This window comes from Mesoplodon mirus (assembly GCF_964341445.2).
Source record: "Mesoplodon mirus genome assembly, chromosome: 15".
NCBI lineage: Eukaryota > Metazoa > Chordata > Mammalia > Artiodactyla > Ziphiidae > Mesoplodon > Mesoplodon mirus.
In genome coordinates this window covers 78,403,627-78,420,172 of record NC_138991.1, presented here as the reverse complement: position 1 = coordinate 78,420,172, position 16,546 = coordinate 78,403,627, and the positions used below count along the sequence as shown (strand labels likewise).

The window sequence follows — 16,546 nt, the reverse complement described above, 5'->3', positions numbered from 1 at the left end:
TTCACGAAAATCCTTGTTCTGGGTAGAATATTAGAGCAAATTAGTTCTGAAGTCCTTGTAAAAAAGAATAAAATATCATAGAAAGCTGAAGTCTGTCTGGTCACCATTCTCAGTCTAAGCTTCTTTTTCCAGTCCTCACAAGTGAGTTTCTAGAATATAACTGTACTATTTTATGGGAGTATCTTTTGCCTTCATCAATCACAGAGAATACTGAATGTCTTGTAGTTTGCTGTTTTTTTTTTTAACTCAATAGGTTTCAGAGATTCTTCTGTAATAGTTCTTAAAAATCTTTTTAAAGAAACGTAATCCTTTTTTCTAATGTTTGAAACAAACTCCACATATTGCTATGCCAATGTTTATTTAGCCATTTCTGTACTGATTGAATGTATGTTGTTTTCAGTATTTCATTCTTTTTTTTTTTTAATTTTTTGCCTTATAACAAATTTAATCAGTTATACATATACATATGTTTCCATATCCCCTCTCAGTATTTCATTCTTATTGAACAGGTGATAATGAACATTCTTGACCATGCCACCTTGTATTTCTCTGTAATAGCTATCTAAGGGTTTTTCTAATTCTGCTTCTAAGGAATGGAACAGTTATCAGTTGTGATTCCCCTTCCAAAGGCAGAGAAAATCATTGTGAATGTTGAAGAGGTGAATCCAGACGTTCTCGGTGGCACTGTTGGAAACAAAATAGGAATGATTGTCACACACTTTTATAAAACCACAGCAGCTTATTGTGTTCCTGGTGGTTTCAGACATAAATTTATTCCACCACCTCACAAAGCGATTAGCTTGAACAGGCCTTTTTGTCTCCTTTCTTTCTATCTGGCAGAATCTAGCACAGTGGTGAGCAGATACTGAGCCCTTTGGTGCATACCTGTTTGCAGTTCCTGGTGTGCCACCCCGAAGGAGGCAGGGAAAAGGCACTAAAACCTAAAGCAGCGTTTGCTAGAGCGTGGCAGGAGGACCACCCACGTTCCGGGCTCCTCGGCCTAGGTTAATGATGCTGACTCCTGGGCCAACCTCCAGACCATCAGGATATCTGGGAACCAAGGTTCCTATCATCATGCTCCCCAAGAAATCTGACACACACCTAGTTTGACAAGTGTTATTTTAAGGCAACCACAGTGATTTCAAGGGGCCAGAAGAGCAACACCTGGCAAACTACAATAGAGGGAAGATTTTTCAGGGAAGGAAAAAATTACTGTTGATGAGACTAAGAAACTTTCTTTTGCTATTTTCTGAAAAATTTTAGATTAGTACATAGCTGAAAATATAGTTTTGTTAATGTTAGAACCATTGTTTGGGTGGGTCTTATACAACCTCTGGTTATCGCTCATTTGCTATACATCATTATTAGATGAGGCTTTATTAGATGGGTATGATTTCTGTCTTCTGTTGAAAGCTAGTAATTACATATAATAATCTTAAAATATTGTATTTATCTATTTTTCCCCCCAGGCTGCTCTTTATGGATGTGGCTGCTGGGCTGAAAATACTGGAGCTCATAATCCCTACTCCACAGCTGTGAGTACCTCAGGTATTTGCTGCTTTCATGACCATTTTTCATAACTTCAACCTTGTAGGTCATTTAATGATTGAAAACCATATTTTTATGTAAACACAAAGCATGTGCTAAGATGTCACATGGATAAGAACATTGATGCCTGAAAAATCTTTGATATTTGGGAGCTTTTGAGAATTGTTTCACAATGTAAGTATCACAGTATAAAGGCTTTGCTAACATTTTCAATACAACTTTGGAGTTAACTAAAATTTAGTTGTATTTTTAATGGATTTTTTTTTCTCTAATGACTCATGATAGTACCACATTCAGGTCAAAATGATATAAAAGCAAGGCATTTCAAAAACTAAGAGGTCATTTCTTGAGTAAAATGTTGACAAAACTTACAAGGTGTATTTCAAACTGTGTAGTTTATGACATCTACACTTTTGATAAAATGTAGGTCCTTTTTTTGTATTTGTATTAGAAGAGTCATTTTCATTTAGGTGTGTGTGTGTGTGTGTGTGTGTGTGTGTGTGTGTGCGTGAGAGAGAGAGTGAGTGTATGTTTGGGGGAGTGGATTTTTAAAAAAATTTTTATTAGAGTATAGTTGATTTATAATGTTGTCTTATTTTCAGGTGTACAGCAAAGTGAATCAGTTATATGTATACATATACCCACTCTTTTTTAGATCCTTTTCCCATATAGGCCATTACAGAGTAGTGAGTGGAGTTCCCTGTGCTATACAGTAGGTCCTCATTAATTATCTATTTTATATATATTAGTGGGGAGTGGATTTTAATGGGCAGAATGGTTGTTGTCTAGACCCAGGTTTTCATATGCTTTTGCCAGATGTACTTGAAGCTCTTCATGTAGTTGATATGCATGGTTGACATAATAATATTGGTTCATCCCCTTTGCTGTGCTGTCTCTTAAGTTACAGTCCTAGGCCTGTCAAATTACAGTCCTAGGCCTTTCTCCCCGACGTCCTCAGGCTTTATCAGGAGGCCAGTAGACATGGCTGCCTTTCCTTCCTTTCTCTCTTCAGTTTCTTGCCACATTGTTTTCTGTCCCACCACACGGACCACCCACCCAGTCCAAGAGCCCTCCTCTCCCACTCACTCTTGCCTCTCTGTGTTCTCTGGCACAGGTCACTCTTTTCTTTCCAGCTCTAGAGTAGATCCTGAACCTCTCTTGGTTTGTCCTGCTTCCCTGACCTGCTCCATCTTGTCCTTCGTCACACGGACGCGTCCCATTCCTAACGACCCCAGTGTGGGCCTCTGCCAGCTTTTCTTCATCTCACCGTGTGCTTCCTCTCGGTGATCTGGTATTATTGCTGTTGTTCTCATGATTTCAGCAGTTATCTATTAATGTATTGGCTTCCACGTCTATCTCTACTCTGGACTTTTCACTTGAAGTCCACCTGAGTTCTTTCTGCCTTCCCGTTGGATATGTCCCTGTGGGTGTCATGTGTGCACATGAGATTCAGCAGCCCAACTGAACACCTTGTTCCTTATTCCCACGCCTTGGCCATCTTTCTCCTGTATCTTTTTCTCTTTTATTGCCATCACTATCCTGTTTGGTCAGACTTGAAATCTTGGTACCATTCTCATATTTGTAGCTTCTTTCCATTTCTACTGACCTGACCCTGTTATTTCAGACACCCAAGCTCCTGCCCACCTGTTGTAGCAGCCTCTGACTCAGATCCATTATTTGCATTGGTGGAAAAATTTGATTTTGAGCCACTCAGGTGAAGTCCAAACACAAATTAATGTTGAATCTAAACCATACTAATATAATAGACAAAAAATTGTTTTTCAGTCTCTCCATTTTGAAGAAATGAGCATAATGTAGTAATATGAGTTAAATTTTAATTTAATATTGCTGGCACATGAAAATCTTTACACATAATACTTAGGAATTAGCTTGTGCATAATGAAGTATGGCCCATGTCTATGGAAAATTGTGGTATTTGAACAAACCAAAGTCTAAAATAGGTAATTCATTGTTCCATTTTTATTTTCCTAAAGAAATATCAGTTGGTACCACGTGTTGTGTTGACTTTATTTTTGGTCAGTATGTGGTTCATGAGTTGGTTAGTTGCTATTTAAATGTTAGGAGACCTGAATTCTACTTGAAGCTGGAATCCTGAGTGCCTGTCTCACTGTGTCACTTTGGAAAAGAAATTCAATCTCCTTGGGATTGTCTACCTCCCTTTTTTAAATTTGATGATGTGGAATAAGAGCACATAAGTCTTTATAGATTTGACTCTGTGAAGTAGAATTTTACCCAGTGGGTAGGTAAAGTTAAAATTGTAAAATTAAGGTCTTTCTCCCTTCCCCTTGAATATTTCCTTCTTTGCCCATCTTGTATCCACTGAAGGTAGTTTTATATGACTAAAGATAACTTTAGGTTTCCAGTTTATGATATCTAGAGTAGCTTTTTAGCTTGGATGCCCAGCTCATCATGTTATATCCTTCTTAAGTTTAAGAACTAACCATCATCAGCCTACAGAACCTGAGGATAATACAGCAAGTCTCCAGTTCCTTCCATCTGTGGGACTTTGTGTGATTGCTTCGACCTTGTTTCTCCTGGGGCTGTTGCTATGAGGTTGACGATGGGAACACATGGCAGAGTTGGGTGACCAAGTCAGAAGAAAGGTGGAGCACAGAACTTTGCGACTGTTTGGTCAAAATTAAAAAGACTTGTGCCTTAGGCTGTTGCAGAAAATCCAGAGACCTGGCCTACATTTTAGGTTCATAGTTCTTGGAAGGTGATAATTGAAAGACAGAGGGAAGATAGTTAGTTATGGTCAGCGTAGGGCTCTCCTAAGGCCAGACAGGCGATGTGGTCATTAGCCTGCGGGATAAACTCCAGCATCTTGTTCTCATCACGGCAGGGAGGAATGAGTGGAGAGTGGGGAAGAGTGTAGCGGGGCAGGAGCTGACCTTGCAAACTCTGACTAATGTTCCGGCATCTTGGAAATTTGCCGAACTAGGGAGGTTCTTGTTCAGACTCTTCCACTCACTGGCTGAGACATCCTGGCAAGGAGTTATTTGTACCACAGGAATAGTATCTATCTTAATATTTATGAGGATTTAATGAGCTGATGTATGGATCTCTAGAACTTACTCATCTTACACAACTGAAACCTTATGAATTTTGAATAGCACCTCCCCATTTCTCCCTTCACTAACTCCTGGCAGTCACCATTACCCTCTGCTTCTACGAGTCTGACTGTTTTAGGTGCCTCATATAAGTGCAGCTGTGCAGTGTCTGTCCTTCTGTGACTGGCCTGTTTCACAGAGCATAATGTCTTCTGGGTTCATCCGTGTTGTCATATACGGTAGGATTTCCTTCCTTTCAGAGGCCGAATAATATTCCGTTATATGGGTATACCACATTTTCTTTTCTTGCTCATCTGTCAAGGACATTTAGGTTGTTTTCATATCTTGGCTCTTGTGAATAATGATGCAATGAACATGGGAGTGCAGGTACCTCTTTGAGATCCTGATTTCAATTCTTTTTGATAAATACCCAGAAGTGGAATTGCTGGATCATATGGTAGTTCCATTTTTGTTTTTTGAGGAACCTTCATACTGTTTTCCATAGTAACTGAACCATTTTACATTCCTACCACCTGTGTATGCAGGTTCAGATATCTCCATATCCTCACCAACATTTATCTCTTGTCTTTTGTTTTTTTTAAACATCTTTGTTGGAGTATAATTGTTTTACAATGGTGTGTTAGTTTCTGCTTTATAACACAGTGAATCAGCTATACGTATACATATATCCCCATATCTCCTCCCTCCTCCGTCTCCCTCCCACTCTCCCTATCCCACCCCTCTAGGTGGTCACAGAGCACAGAGTTGATCTCCCTGTGCTATGTGGCTGCTTCCCACTATCTATTTTACATTTGGTAGTGTGTATTAGTCCATGCCACTCTCTCACTTTGTCCCAGCTTACTCTTCCCCCTCCTCAAGTCCTCAAGTCCATTCTCTACATCTGCGTCATTATTCCTGTCCTGCCCCTAGGTTTTTCATAACCATTTTTTTTTTTTTTAGATTCCATCTATATGTGTTAGCATATGGTATTTATTTTTCTCTTTCTGACTTCACTCTGTAGGACAGACTCTAGGTCCATCCACCTCACTACAAATAACTCAGTTTCCTTTCTTTTTATGGCTGAGTAATATTCCATTGTATATTTGTGCCACATCTTCTTTATCCATTCATCTGTCGATGGACACTTAGGTTGCTTCCATGTCCTGGCTATTGTAAATAGAGCTGCAATGAACATTGTGGTACATGACTCTTTTTGAATTATGGTTTTCACAGGGTATATGCCCAGTAGTGGGATTGCTGGGTTGAATGGTAGTTCTAGTTTTAGTTTGTTAAGGAACCTCCATATTGTTCTCCATAGTGACTATCTCTTGTCTTTTTGATAATAGCCATTTTGACAGATGTGTGGTGATATCTTGTGGTTTTAAGTTGCACTTCCCTAATGACTAATGATGTTAAACACATTTTTCATGCACCTGTTGGCCGTTTGTATGTCTTCTTTGGAGAAATGTCTATTCAAGTCCTTTGCCCATGTTCTAATATTGTTTTTTTGCTATTGAGTTGTAGGAGTTCCTTATCTATTTTAGATATTAACCCCTTTTCAGAAGTATGGTTTATAAATATTTTCTCCCATTCCATAAATGTCCTTTTCATTTTATTGCTTATTTCCTTTACTATGTTGAAGCTCTTTAGTTTGATGTAGTCCCACTTGTCTATTTTTGCTTTTGTTGCCTGTACGTTTACTGTAATATCCAAGAATAAAATATACCAATGTAAGACACATACTCTAGGGGGAAATAGACTGCCAGTTATATTATGACACACGGCTTTCTCCTCACTTAACACGTGGCTGTTGCTTTACAAGAAACTATAGAATTGGGGGTAGGGCCTCCCTGGTGGCGCAGTGGTTGAGAGTCCGCCTGCCGATGCAGGGGATACGGGTTCGTGCCCCAGTCTGGGAGGATCCCATATGCCGCGGAGCGGCTGGGCCCGTGGGCCATGGCCGCTGGGCCTGCGCATCCGGAGCCTGTGCTCCGCAACGGGAGAGGCCACAACAGTGAGAGGCCCGCATACCGCAAAAAAAAAAAAAAAAAAAAGAATTGGGGTTATTCTTCCAACGAGAAATATTTGCTTCCCTGGTAACAGTGTCATGCCCCTTTGCTATTTCCATGCCTTCCTGTGTATACAGTCACTTTTGGTTTGAATCGTGTATCATACCATAATCATTTTGAAGACATTATAAATGGCAATTACACTCAAAACACGTAGTTCCAATATGGCACACACCTCAACCGAAGGGTCAACAAATGGGAACAGCTGACCTCTAGAGGCAGTGGTGGCTGTGTCACAGCTGCACGCTAGAGGACAGCCATGGGAGGATGCCATCAATTACAGTGCACTTCCCGATTTTCAAAAATTTAAAATGTGAAGAAAAGTGTGCTTTTCTTATTCTCAGCTTTTTTGTGAAAATAAATAATTAGTTTCAAGCTTTCTTTAAGTGGTGACATAAGCTCTTGAGAAAAGGGGGCTTGTGGGACTTCCCTGGTGGCGCAGTGGTTAAGAATCCGCCTGCCAATGCAGGGGACACGGGTTCGAGCTCTGGTCTGGGAAGACCCCACATGCCGTGGAGCAACTAAGCCTGTGCACCACAACTACTGAGCCTGCGCTCTAGAGCCCGAGAGCCACAGCTGTTGAGCCCGTGTGCCACAACTACTGAAGCCCAAGCACCTAGGGCCCGTGCTCCGCAACAAGAGAAGCCACCGCAATGAGAAGCCCGTACACCGCAACGAAGACCCAATGCAGCCAAAAATAAATACATTAATTAATTAAAAAAAAAAAAGAAAAGGGGGCTTGTGGGTATATCTATGTTTCCTGAGTGCCTGGCACAGGGCTTTGCACTTAGTAAATGCTTAACAGACAAATTAAAATTTAAAAATGTATATGCATGGGCAATATTTTATTATAACCATCAAACTTGCTAAGAGACTGGAACATAGTTATTCCAACCATTAAAAAGAAAGAATAGTTATATAACGTGGTGGAAGTGCTAATTACCACACAATGGCAATCATATTACAGTAAATAAATGTATCAGGTTAACATGTTGTACACCTTAGATTTACACAATGTTATATGTCAAATATATTTCAGTGAGAAAAAAAGAAATGTGTATGTGATTCTTCTCTCTTCGGAATTCTTGTCTTTTCAAAAATATTATTCATCATGGAATTTCTTTAAATAGCATTTTAAAATTTGATTTAATTTGACAAAATCAGATTCACACATAATTTTTCAGTAACACATCAGATGTGTAGTGTAAGATACATCTGTGGTCTTTCTCTGGCTATGGAAAGGAAGAGCGGTTTGAGGATCAGAAGATCAGAAGGAGGAACAAGCAAGAGATTAAGTTTATGCTCTGGCTGACTTTAGCATTGGTCTTCTGTTACTTGTCTGTGCAGTCTGTTTTTTTTCTTAAAGAGAAACAGTTAAGTCCAGGGGTTTTATGGCAGCTGACTAGAGATCAGAAGACATAGGCTTCTGCATGGAGAAAGGTCTGCTACCCAATAGGAGACCCAGTGATTTCTGATTTTCTAGGTTCTTTGATTTTCCAGGTCTTGGCTGATCCAGAAATCAGAGGGTAGTGAGGGTGTGGCCACGGCTTGCTAAGAGTAGCTTCAAAGGTGGATGGGATAAAAAATGCAAAGAATGAGGCCAGGCTCTTGCTTTGATATTTCTGAGCCAGTGATTGGAGTCTCCTCCTCAAGGGCTGGGAGGTAAGTCACCCCTTCTTGATTCTTCCACCTAACAGGCAGCCACAGGTCTTCCTCTGCCCCTCTGTGGGAGATTGTCTAACGAGTCTGTGCTGCAAAGCTCCTTCCCAGGTTCCTTTGTCAGGATGGCACAAGGCAGCCTTCCTTGCGAGTCACATGACACAAGAGCCAGTGGGACACCACTGCTGGGACATTGACATGTGCCCTGTGGTCACTGCTGTCTGGGGGCCCAGATGGGATGGGGAGGCAGGCAGGAATCTGTGCTTCTGCTTCCTTTGTAAGAGTACCCATTATTTCTCCTTAGTACTCTCTGTATGTCACAAGCGCTCTTGGTGGTTTAGTCTCTTGATTATCATGAATTAGAGCCCTGTTCTACTCTGGACCCTGGGTGCAGGTCACCTAGGGGTTTGGCTTCCCTTCCAACACTCTCTTCCCTGTTTTTTCAGCAACTTTCAAGGTGACTCTTCAAGGAGCTCTCTGTCCTCGAGGTCTATTATTTTTCTTAGTTCTTTCCACTCATTGACTCTTAAATATACTTTAGTCAGGCGTCCTCCTCCACCACTCTACTGACGTGCTCTTGTCAAGATTAACAGTCACCTCCAAAAGCCAGTGTCATCCCTTAGTCCTGTAAGCAGCATTTGACACAGTTGCTTGAATGACTTGCTTCCCCAGAAATACTATTTTTGATCAAACTTAACTGGTCTTCTTCCTGCCTCACTGGCTGCTGCTTCTCAGTCTCCTTTGTTGATTTTCTCATCTTCTTGACCTTTCCGTGTTGGAGTACCCTGAGGCCTAGTCCTTGACCTTTTCTTTGTCTTTGAATACCCACTGCCTTGGTGTTCTCATCCAGTCGAATGATTAAGTACCATATATATGCTGACACCCACATTTTAATCTCCACCCTGGGCCTCTCCCCGGAACTCAGTTCTTTAACTGCTTGTTCAAAGCCCCCACCTGTATATGTAATAGGCAAGATATTGCCCTCTCTGTCCCCACCTGATTCTTCACACAGCAAATGGCACCTCTAGCCTCCCATTGGTTCAGGCCAAAATCTTAGAGTCATGCTTGACCCTGTTTTCTTTTATATCTCACCCAATCCACTCCAGCAACAAACCCTGTCTACTCTCCTCTCTAAATATATTTAAAATCCAATGACTTCTTAGCACATTCACTGCTATCGGCAGATTCAATGTGCTGCATCTCTAATCTGGGTTATTGCAGGAGCCCCATAGCTAGTCCCTTGTTTTCTGCTCCTTTTCCCTTTTATTCAGTTCTCAACAATTTTTTTTTTTTTTTTTTTTTTTTTTTTTTTTTTGTGGTACGCGGGCCTCTCACTGCTGTGGCTTTTCCCGCCACGGAGCACAGGCTCTGGACGCGCAGGCTCAGCAGCCATGGCTCACGGGCCCAGCCACTCCGCGGCATGTGGGATCTTCCCGGACCGGGGCACGAACCTGTGTCCCCTGCATCAGCAGGCGGACTCTCAACCACTGCACCACCAGGGAAGCCCTTCAACAACTCTTGAAGGAATATGTTCAAACCTAACTCAAATCATGTGTCATACCTCCTCTTTGAACTGTCCAACGTGTCCCATCTTACTCAGAAGAGCCTAAGCCCTTACTCAGGGCCTGCAAGGCCTTATACAGGGTGCTGCCCCCCTTCCCCTCAGGCTGCAGCTCTTGCTTTTCTTCCCCTGCTCATTCACCTGCTTTGCTATGCTTCAGGCATGCCAGGCACACTCCCACCTTAGGGCCTTTGCCTGAGTCCTTCCTTTCCCTTTAACTCTCTACCCTTCATATCTTATGCCCCTGCCCCCACCTCGTCAGCTCTTGATTCAGATAATTCACCTTCTCACTGAGATCTTCCTTGAGCACCCCATCTTAAACATGTAACTCTTCCCTCAGCCAACATTCCCTATCCCCCTCCCATATTTTATTTTTTCCCACAGAATGTATCATGTCTAACAATTTATATCTTTTGTCTGTTCATTTTATCTTTGTTTTCTACCCCACTCTACTATAAAATTGCATGAGGATTGGGATTTTCCTCAGCTTTCCTCACTGATGTGTGAATGGTGCTCATCAGATAGAGCCTCTGATGTTTGTTGAATGAATTGATGTGAATGAATATGAACAAATAAATACATTGGGCTGGTGTCTTAGTCAGCTCAGGCAGCTATAACAAAATACCATAGACTGTGTGGCTTAAACAACAGACATTTATTTCTCAAAGTTCTAGAGGCTGGGAAGTCCAAGATCGTGGGCCAGCAGATTCAGTTCCTGGTGAGAGTTTTCCTCCTGGCTTGCAGCTGGCCAGCTTTTTGCTGTGTCATCACATGGTGGGGAGAGAGTGAGGGGGAGACAGAGAGAGAAAGAGAGAGGGGGAGAGACACACAGACACAGAGGGAGGGAAGGAGAGAGGGAGCACAAGAGGGTGCAAGCTCTGGTCTCTCTTCCTGTTCTTACAAGGACACTAATCCCATCGTGGGTGGGGGGGGCACCCTCATGACCTCATATAACCCTAATTACCACCCCAAAGACACCATCACCTTGGGGGTTAGGGCTTCAACATAGGGATTTGCCGGGGGGCACAACAATCCATCCATAACAGGTAGAGTGCATTAGGTCCAGCCCAGATGAGTCAGGGCTGAGAGGAAGGTAAGTGCAGGGTTGAGAGCAGTGTGTTCTGATGAGAACAGAGGATCCCTGAAGAAGAGGGGTGAGTGCAAAGTGTGCGGATCTTAACTTGGGGTCTTATTGGGTGCTCTCTGGATGGCCTTGACTAAGTATTTAAATTTTCTTTTGTATGAAGTGGGAACCCTTTTGAGGAGGGAGATGCTCATTGTTTTGGAAGATAGATGAAGACAGAGCTTTCGTCTTTGAGGTCGATCTGGAATGATGAGCGGTGGTTCAGGCAGAGAGAGGCGAGAGTGGTCAAGGGGTTCAGCATGCTGCTGTTAGTTCTGCTGGGTGGGATCCAGGCTCTTCAGCCCACTCTGCCTCCTTTATATGCCTTCCTAGGCCGTCCTCTTTCTCACTTACATGGCTGACAGTGTGGCTTCTCAGAAGCTTCTTGTCTTTATGAAACAATAAACTTCATAATCTTTCACACTCGACAAGATTCTTAGAGGGCAGCCACTTAGGCTGAAATCATTTGGGTTTTAATACGTAGGGTTGGGAATGATACTGTGAGAAATCTTTTTATGTGATTTATGACTTCTAGATGTGAGCATAGATAAAACCCTAAAATATTTGTAAACATCATCATCTTAAAAGCATTTGACTCTTTGGACTGATCGGTTAGTGTGGGTGGGGAAGAAATATTGTTCATTTACAGATAACAGAGTAGATAAACTCCCAGCACATTTCTCAAAACTAGTTATGTGAGAGGAGAATTCTATTCCAGGACTGTTGCTTACTCTCATTAAGTCACTTCATATCTGATGAACTATTAATATATTATTTCCTGCTTTTTAGTTAACTAAGGTCACTGATGGTTCTGAATTTTGCTAGGTTATTTCCTAGGAAACCAGTTCAGTGTGACAGCTTTGGTTATCATGTATCTTGGATGTTTTAGATGAGTAGATTTTCCCCTGATTGTGAAATAACACATGGTTATTGAAAAGAAATTGGAAAATGAGACTGATAATTTTGCTATGCTGTGATAGCGTGTTAATATTTTTTGGTAGATTTCTGATAGATAAAACAAAAACGACAATATCATTTAGCTTCTGTTAATCTTTGTCCCTTTATATTATATAACGAACATTTTTATGATTCGTTATATATTCTTCAAAACATAATTTTAAAGGATATGAAGGATGTCTTTCCCACATAACACGAGTTCAGGCATTTTGCTTTTATGGAAGAAGACTTGTAACTGCTCTCAAGCTATTTTAGAGGCTCTTATCCTGTGCTCTAGTGTCTGGGTGTGATAAAAAAGACAGTCCCTGTCCTTGAAGGACATGAAATCTATGGCCTTACTTGATGATACAAGGAAGTTTCTTGCCAGTATAGAAATACATTGAAATGCTGGCTGTCATAAAGGCTTGCTGCCCTGAACCAGGCTCTGCTGCACCCCACACCTGAGGGATGTGCCCCACAGTGCCTCCCAAAGGGACCTCAGTGCACCTGGCACCTGACTCTTGTTGCTGCCATTAGTACCTCTCCCTTCCTGCCACACACCCTCTCTCCAAAGTCCCACCCAAACCCGTTGCTTTTATGCTTAACACCACCCATGACACTCATATCCCCACCGAAATGTCTCTGGCGCCCCAGGAGAGCTCAGGACATCATGAAGAAAAGTAAGTCTTTCTCTGAAAGATGCTGTAGACTTGGGTTACTGCGGATCAAGTGAGCTCCAAGATGTTCTTTTGATGTTTGTACTTTCTCAGCATTTTTTTTTTTTTTTGGCCAGATACTTATTTTGCATTGCTTTGTTGTTGTTTGGTGAAAGAACAGACTTCTAATTTTAAAACCCAAGGTAAAGAAATGGTAGAAACAGAAGCATAAGATCAAGTGATGGGTTAAAATGCCAGCGCTCTGATCCTTCATGTAATTCTCCCTTTGATTGTTCTCACTTGAAAGAATGCCTTTTCCTTCCCATTGTCGAGCACTACCTGCTGTCAGTCGGAGAGGGAGGAAGTCGAACAACTTGTCAAAGCCTTTCTGAGCTGCCTTCATATGGTTCGCAGAAACAGAGCTGGGTTTTCATTTCTTCTTTCATTCAACAGGAGTCCCTTTCATGTTTGCAAATTGAAAACGCGTGTTTTTCAGTGTGGAGTGAGGCTGTGTGTGCCCTCTGGCACACCTGTTTCTCATTTCCTGACTTGAAAGCATAACCCATCAAAAGGAGCAGAAAAACAATTTCTTTCTGACACGCTGCTTCGTGTTCCTTACTGGACCGAAGGCCTTCGTGGCTTTGCCATCTTCATTCGCTCTGTAGAAGGTTCTCGTTAGAGGCAGAGTTCTCTCAATACCAGCAGCGCCTTTTATAGCACAGGGCTGTTTGGGGTATTATTTTGTTGTGGTGGTGGTGGTATTTTTGCAGCTCAGGAGATTTACTTGAAATATGATTTATTTTTAAAAATACACAGAAAGGTCTTAAAATTTTTTAAATATTAAATTTAGCTGGGCAGTATATGTTGGAAGTGTCTGTGTAAGCTGATAAGTGAACTGATTGGCTGGGAATAGGGCTTGGTGAAGCATACGAATGTTTAAATTCCAGTACACTGTTTAACATAAATCATATATTTCCAACGCATTACTTCAGATTTGTGTGTACTTTAAAGTCCTGCCAGCTTAAATGACTGTGAGGCACAATATGTTGACTTTGAGTTTTGTAAATTGATAATTTGTTGCTATGAAGGTTGTACATGGTATAACTCATCACTTTCTGAAGGTACATAGTATGTCTGATGTTGCAAGCTGTTATGAAAAAAACGATACTCAGGGAATTCAGGCCTTCGGCTCTCAGATGCTTGAAGCTGGACCTTTGGTTCCTCTTAAGGTTTCCCTGGATATTTTCAGCGTAAGGCACATGGGTGTTTACACCCAAACTTTGGTTTAGGCTTTCTATTTCTGAGAGTTATTTGGGATAATAATCTCAATGATGTATCTTCAGAAACAGTTTCTCAGGTTCTTTTTTTTTAAACACCCATTCTTTTCACGTTTAGTATGTATGAATCACCTGTTAAAATGCAGATTATGATCCAGTGGGTCTGGGAGTCTGCATTTTTCATAAGCTCCCGAGTGATGCCAGTGCTGCAGGTCCATACATCATACTTTAAGTAGCAAGACACCATTTTGATGGGTGAAGTGGTGCAGTCCCCAACTGTGCCTTGCCTATAACACTCACCCCATACAATTTACCAGTCTCTTCTCTCATCGTGTTCTGGTGGATCTAAAGCTAAGGAGATCTGGTGTATATTCTTGACCTTAGGTATCCCTGAGAGCTTTAACACATAGTTAACGAGTGACCATATGGGCTAGCATGGATAGAGACCACTGAGTCAGGATTATGGTGCTGGCAGGAATGATGTTAGCTTTCCTGACTCATCTGGGATACACCTAACCCTGATACAAATTAACCAAGTTCGTGTTGCAAACAGAAGTGGAGAAAACAACCTGCTAACTCTAAAATGTACTGATAGACGGGTTAGAAAGGCAGAATGCTGAATCAAATGTGTTTTATTTTAACCAGCTCTGTCCATGGTGGCTGGTTAATTTGGGCCAAAAGATTTATTGTTGAATCATGGAGAAAAAGTGGAGACACTGAAGTGTAAAATGTAGAAGCAGTCAGTTTGCATTTTTATTAGCTTGTTATTGAATACATGTCATGGTTCTCATTAGTGGATCACAGCATGATTGAGCCCATAGTATAACACGTCATGACCAAAGGATACCTTACATTTTTATTTTCAGAATGTTTTGTTCATATCGTGAAAAAGTACATTTACTTGTTTCTTGTATTTGTCTTTGTCTTTGAGAAAAAAAATTTTTTAACAAGCATTGGCTAGTAGAAAACATGGATAGTCATTTTAAAAAATATGAGTTAGACAGGAAAGAATTAGAGAATGCTTTAAAATTCCAGAGTTGTTATTTCAGGTCTGCATGAATGGAAGAGCAGGTGCACCCACATTGAATGGAAGAGCAGGTGCACTCCAGAGGTGGTTTGGGGGTATGGGATATCATGGGCTTGGAAATCAGACTTGGGCTGGAATCATAATGGAGGGAGCAGGTTGGAAGGGTGTGTCCACCTGCTCCCACCAGGACTGGAGCATCTTTCTTTATGGAGGAGAGACATACAGATATGCTAATTATCATTGATGTTATCACTTTGTACCATTGCACCTCCTGTTAGCTGGGATTCGGTGTTGTATGTTTTGTAATACTGAGGAGTTCTGTTTTCCCCATCTATTTCTCTGTATTCTAGCCATAAATGAGAAAGTTTTCATGGTTCTTCATAATTTCCTGGTAAATTGTATGTGTTATAATCTATCATAATAATCATTATTTACTAATATTGATGATAGAATAATAAGCTTCTGATTGAATTCTGCTAGGATGATGTGATGATTTGTTCTCAGAAATACAGAAGGATATTTGCCCCATGTAGGTAAGATAGATAGTAAAATTCATGTCAGAGGACAAGAAGGATTTAAGACTTACTGAGATTTCTTGCATATGAGTTCTCCCTTATCCTTAAAATTTAGATTTGCCTCTGCTTTACTTGTTAAGCTTTCTGTATAATGTTAACATAAATTTAGTGGAATATAGAGACATATTTTTTCTATTAAATTATTTTATTTTATTTATTTATTTTTGGGCTGCGTTGGGCCTTTGTTGCTGCACGTGGGCTTTTTCTAGTTGAGCCTAGCGGGGGCTACTCTTCGTTGCGATGCACGAGCTTCTCATTGTGGTGGTTTCTCTCGTTGTGGAGCATGGGCTCTAGGCATGTGGTCTTCAATAGTTGTGGCTCATGGGCTCTAGAGCACAGGCTCAGTAGTTGTGGCGCACGGGCTTATTTACTCTGCGGCATATGGGATCTTCCTAGACCAGGGCTCAAATCCGTGTCCCCTGCATTAGCAGGTGGATTCCCTGCACCACCAGGGAAGTCTGAGACATAATATTCTTAATGGAAATATTTTTCATATATTTGTCTTACACGTCTTCATTCATCTGATTTGTCTTATCAGTTTTGATTTCATTTCACATCTTAGTAGCAATTCCTTCTTTAGAGCCTTTCACATTAGAGTTGTAGCCTGTTTGCATCTGGAATAAGCATTAGCACAACAGACTTGAGTTTGTGCACAGCCCTGGGCTTTCCTCAGCACAACTTTTGTAGGTTAGACCCTGTCCCTGTCATCAAGTTCACTGATTTATTTCAGAACTCACTATGTGCATTGCACAGGTAAGTTTTATTTTGATCTTCAAATCTGGGCAACTCTCATTAGCAAGTCCTAGATATCATCATTTACTTCATTTCTTTATATCTGTCTTTGTAATATAAACAATTTAGCACAATTTCTTGAGGAAAGAGTGCATGTTTCTCTTTCTGCTCCTGTTTAGAATGCCTTCCATCCTTATCACACCTGGAAAAGCCTGACTCATCGTTCAAGGTTGAGCTCAAGTGTCTTTTCTTTTCTTCAGCCTCCCTCCTACCCTCCCTGCTTCCCTTGCTCAGTCCAAAGATTTACTCCCT

At 41.2% G+C, this 16,546-nt stretch overlaps 1 protein-coding gene across 4 annotated transcripts in view; it reads left to right on the top strand.

The window, feature by feature from the left end:
• The window catches only part of TASP1 (taspase 1), a 240,470-nt gene that overhangs the window by 104,477 nt on the left and 119,447 nt on the right, over nucleotides 1-16,546 (top strand). For 3 of the 4 annotated variants that reach the window (XM_082645896.1, XM_082645895.1, XM_082645897.1), the window contains one exon: nucleotides 1,470-1,548. In XM_082645896.1, the coding sequence (XP_082502022.1) occupies nucleotides 1,470-1,548 (79 nt within the window). The remainder of the gene's footprint in view (nucleotides 1-1,469; nucleotides 1,549-16,546) is intronic. The other variant, XR_014296136.1, reaches the window with a different exon arrangement.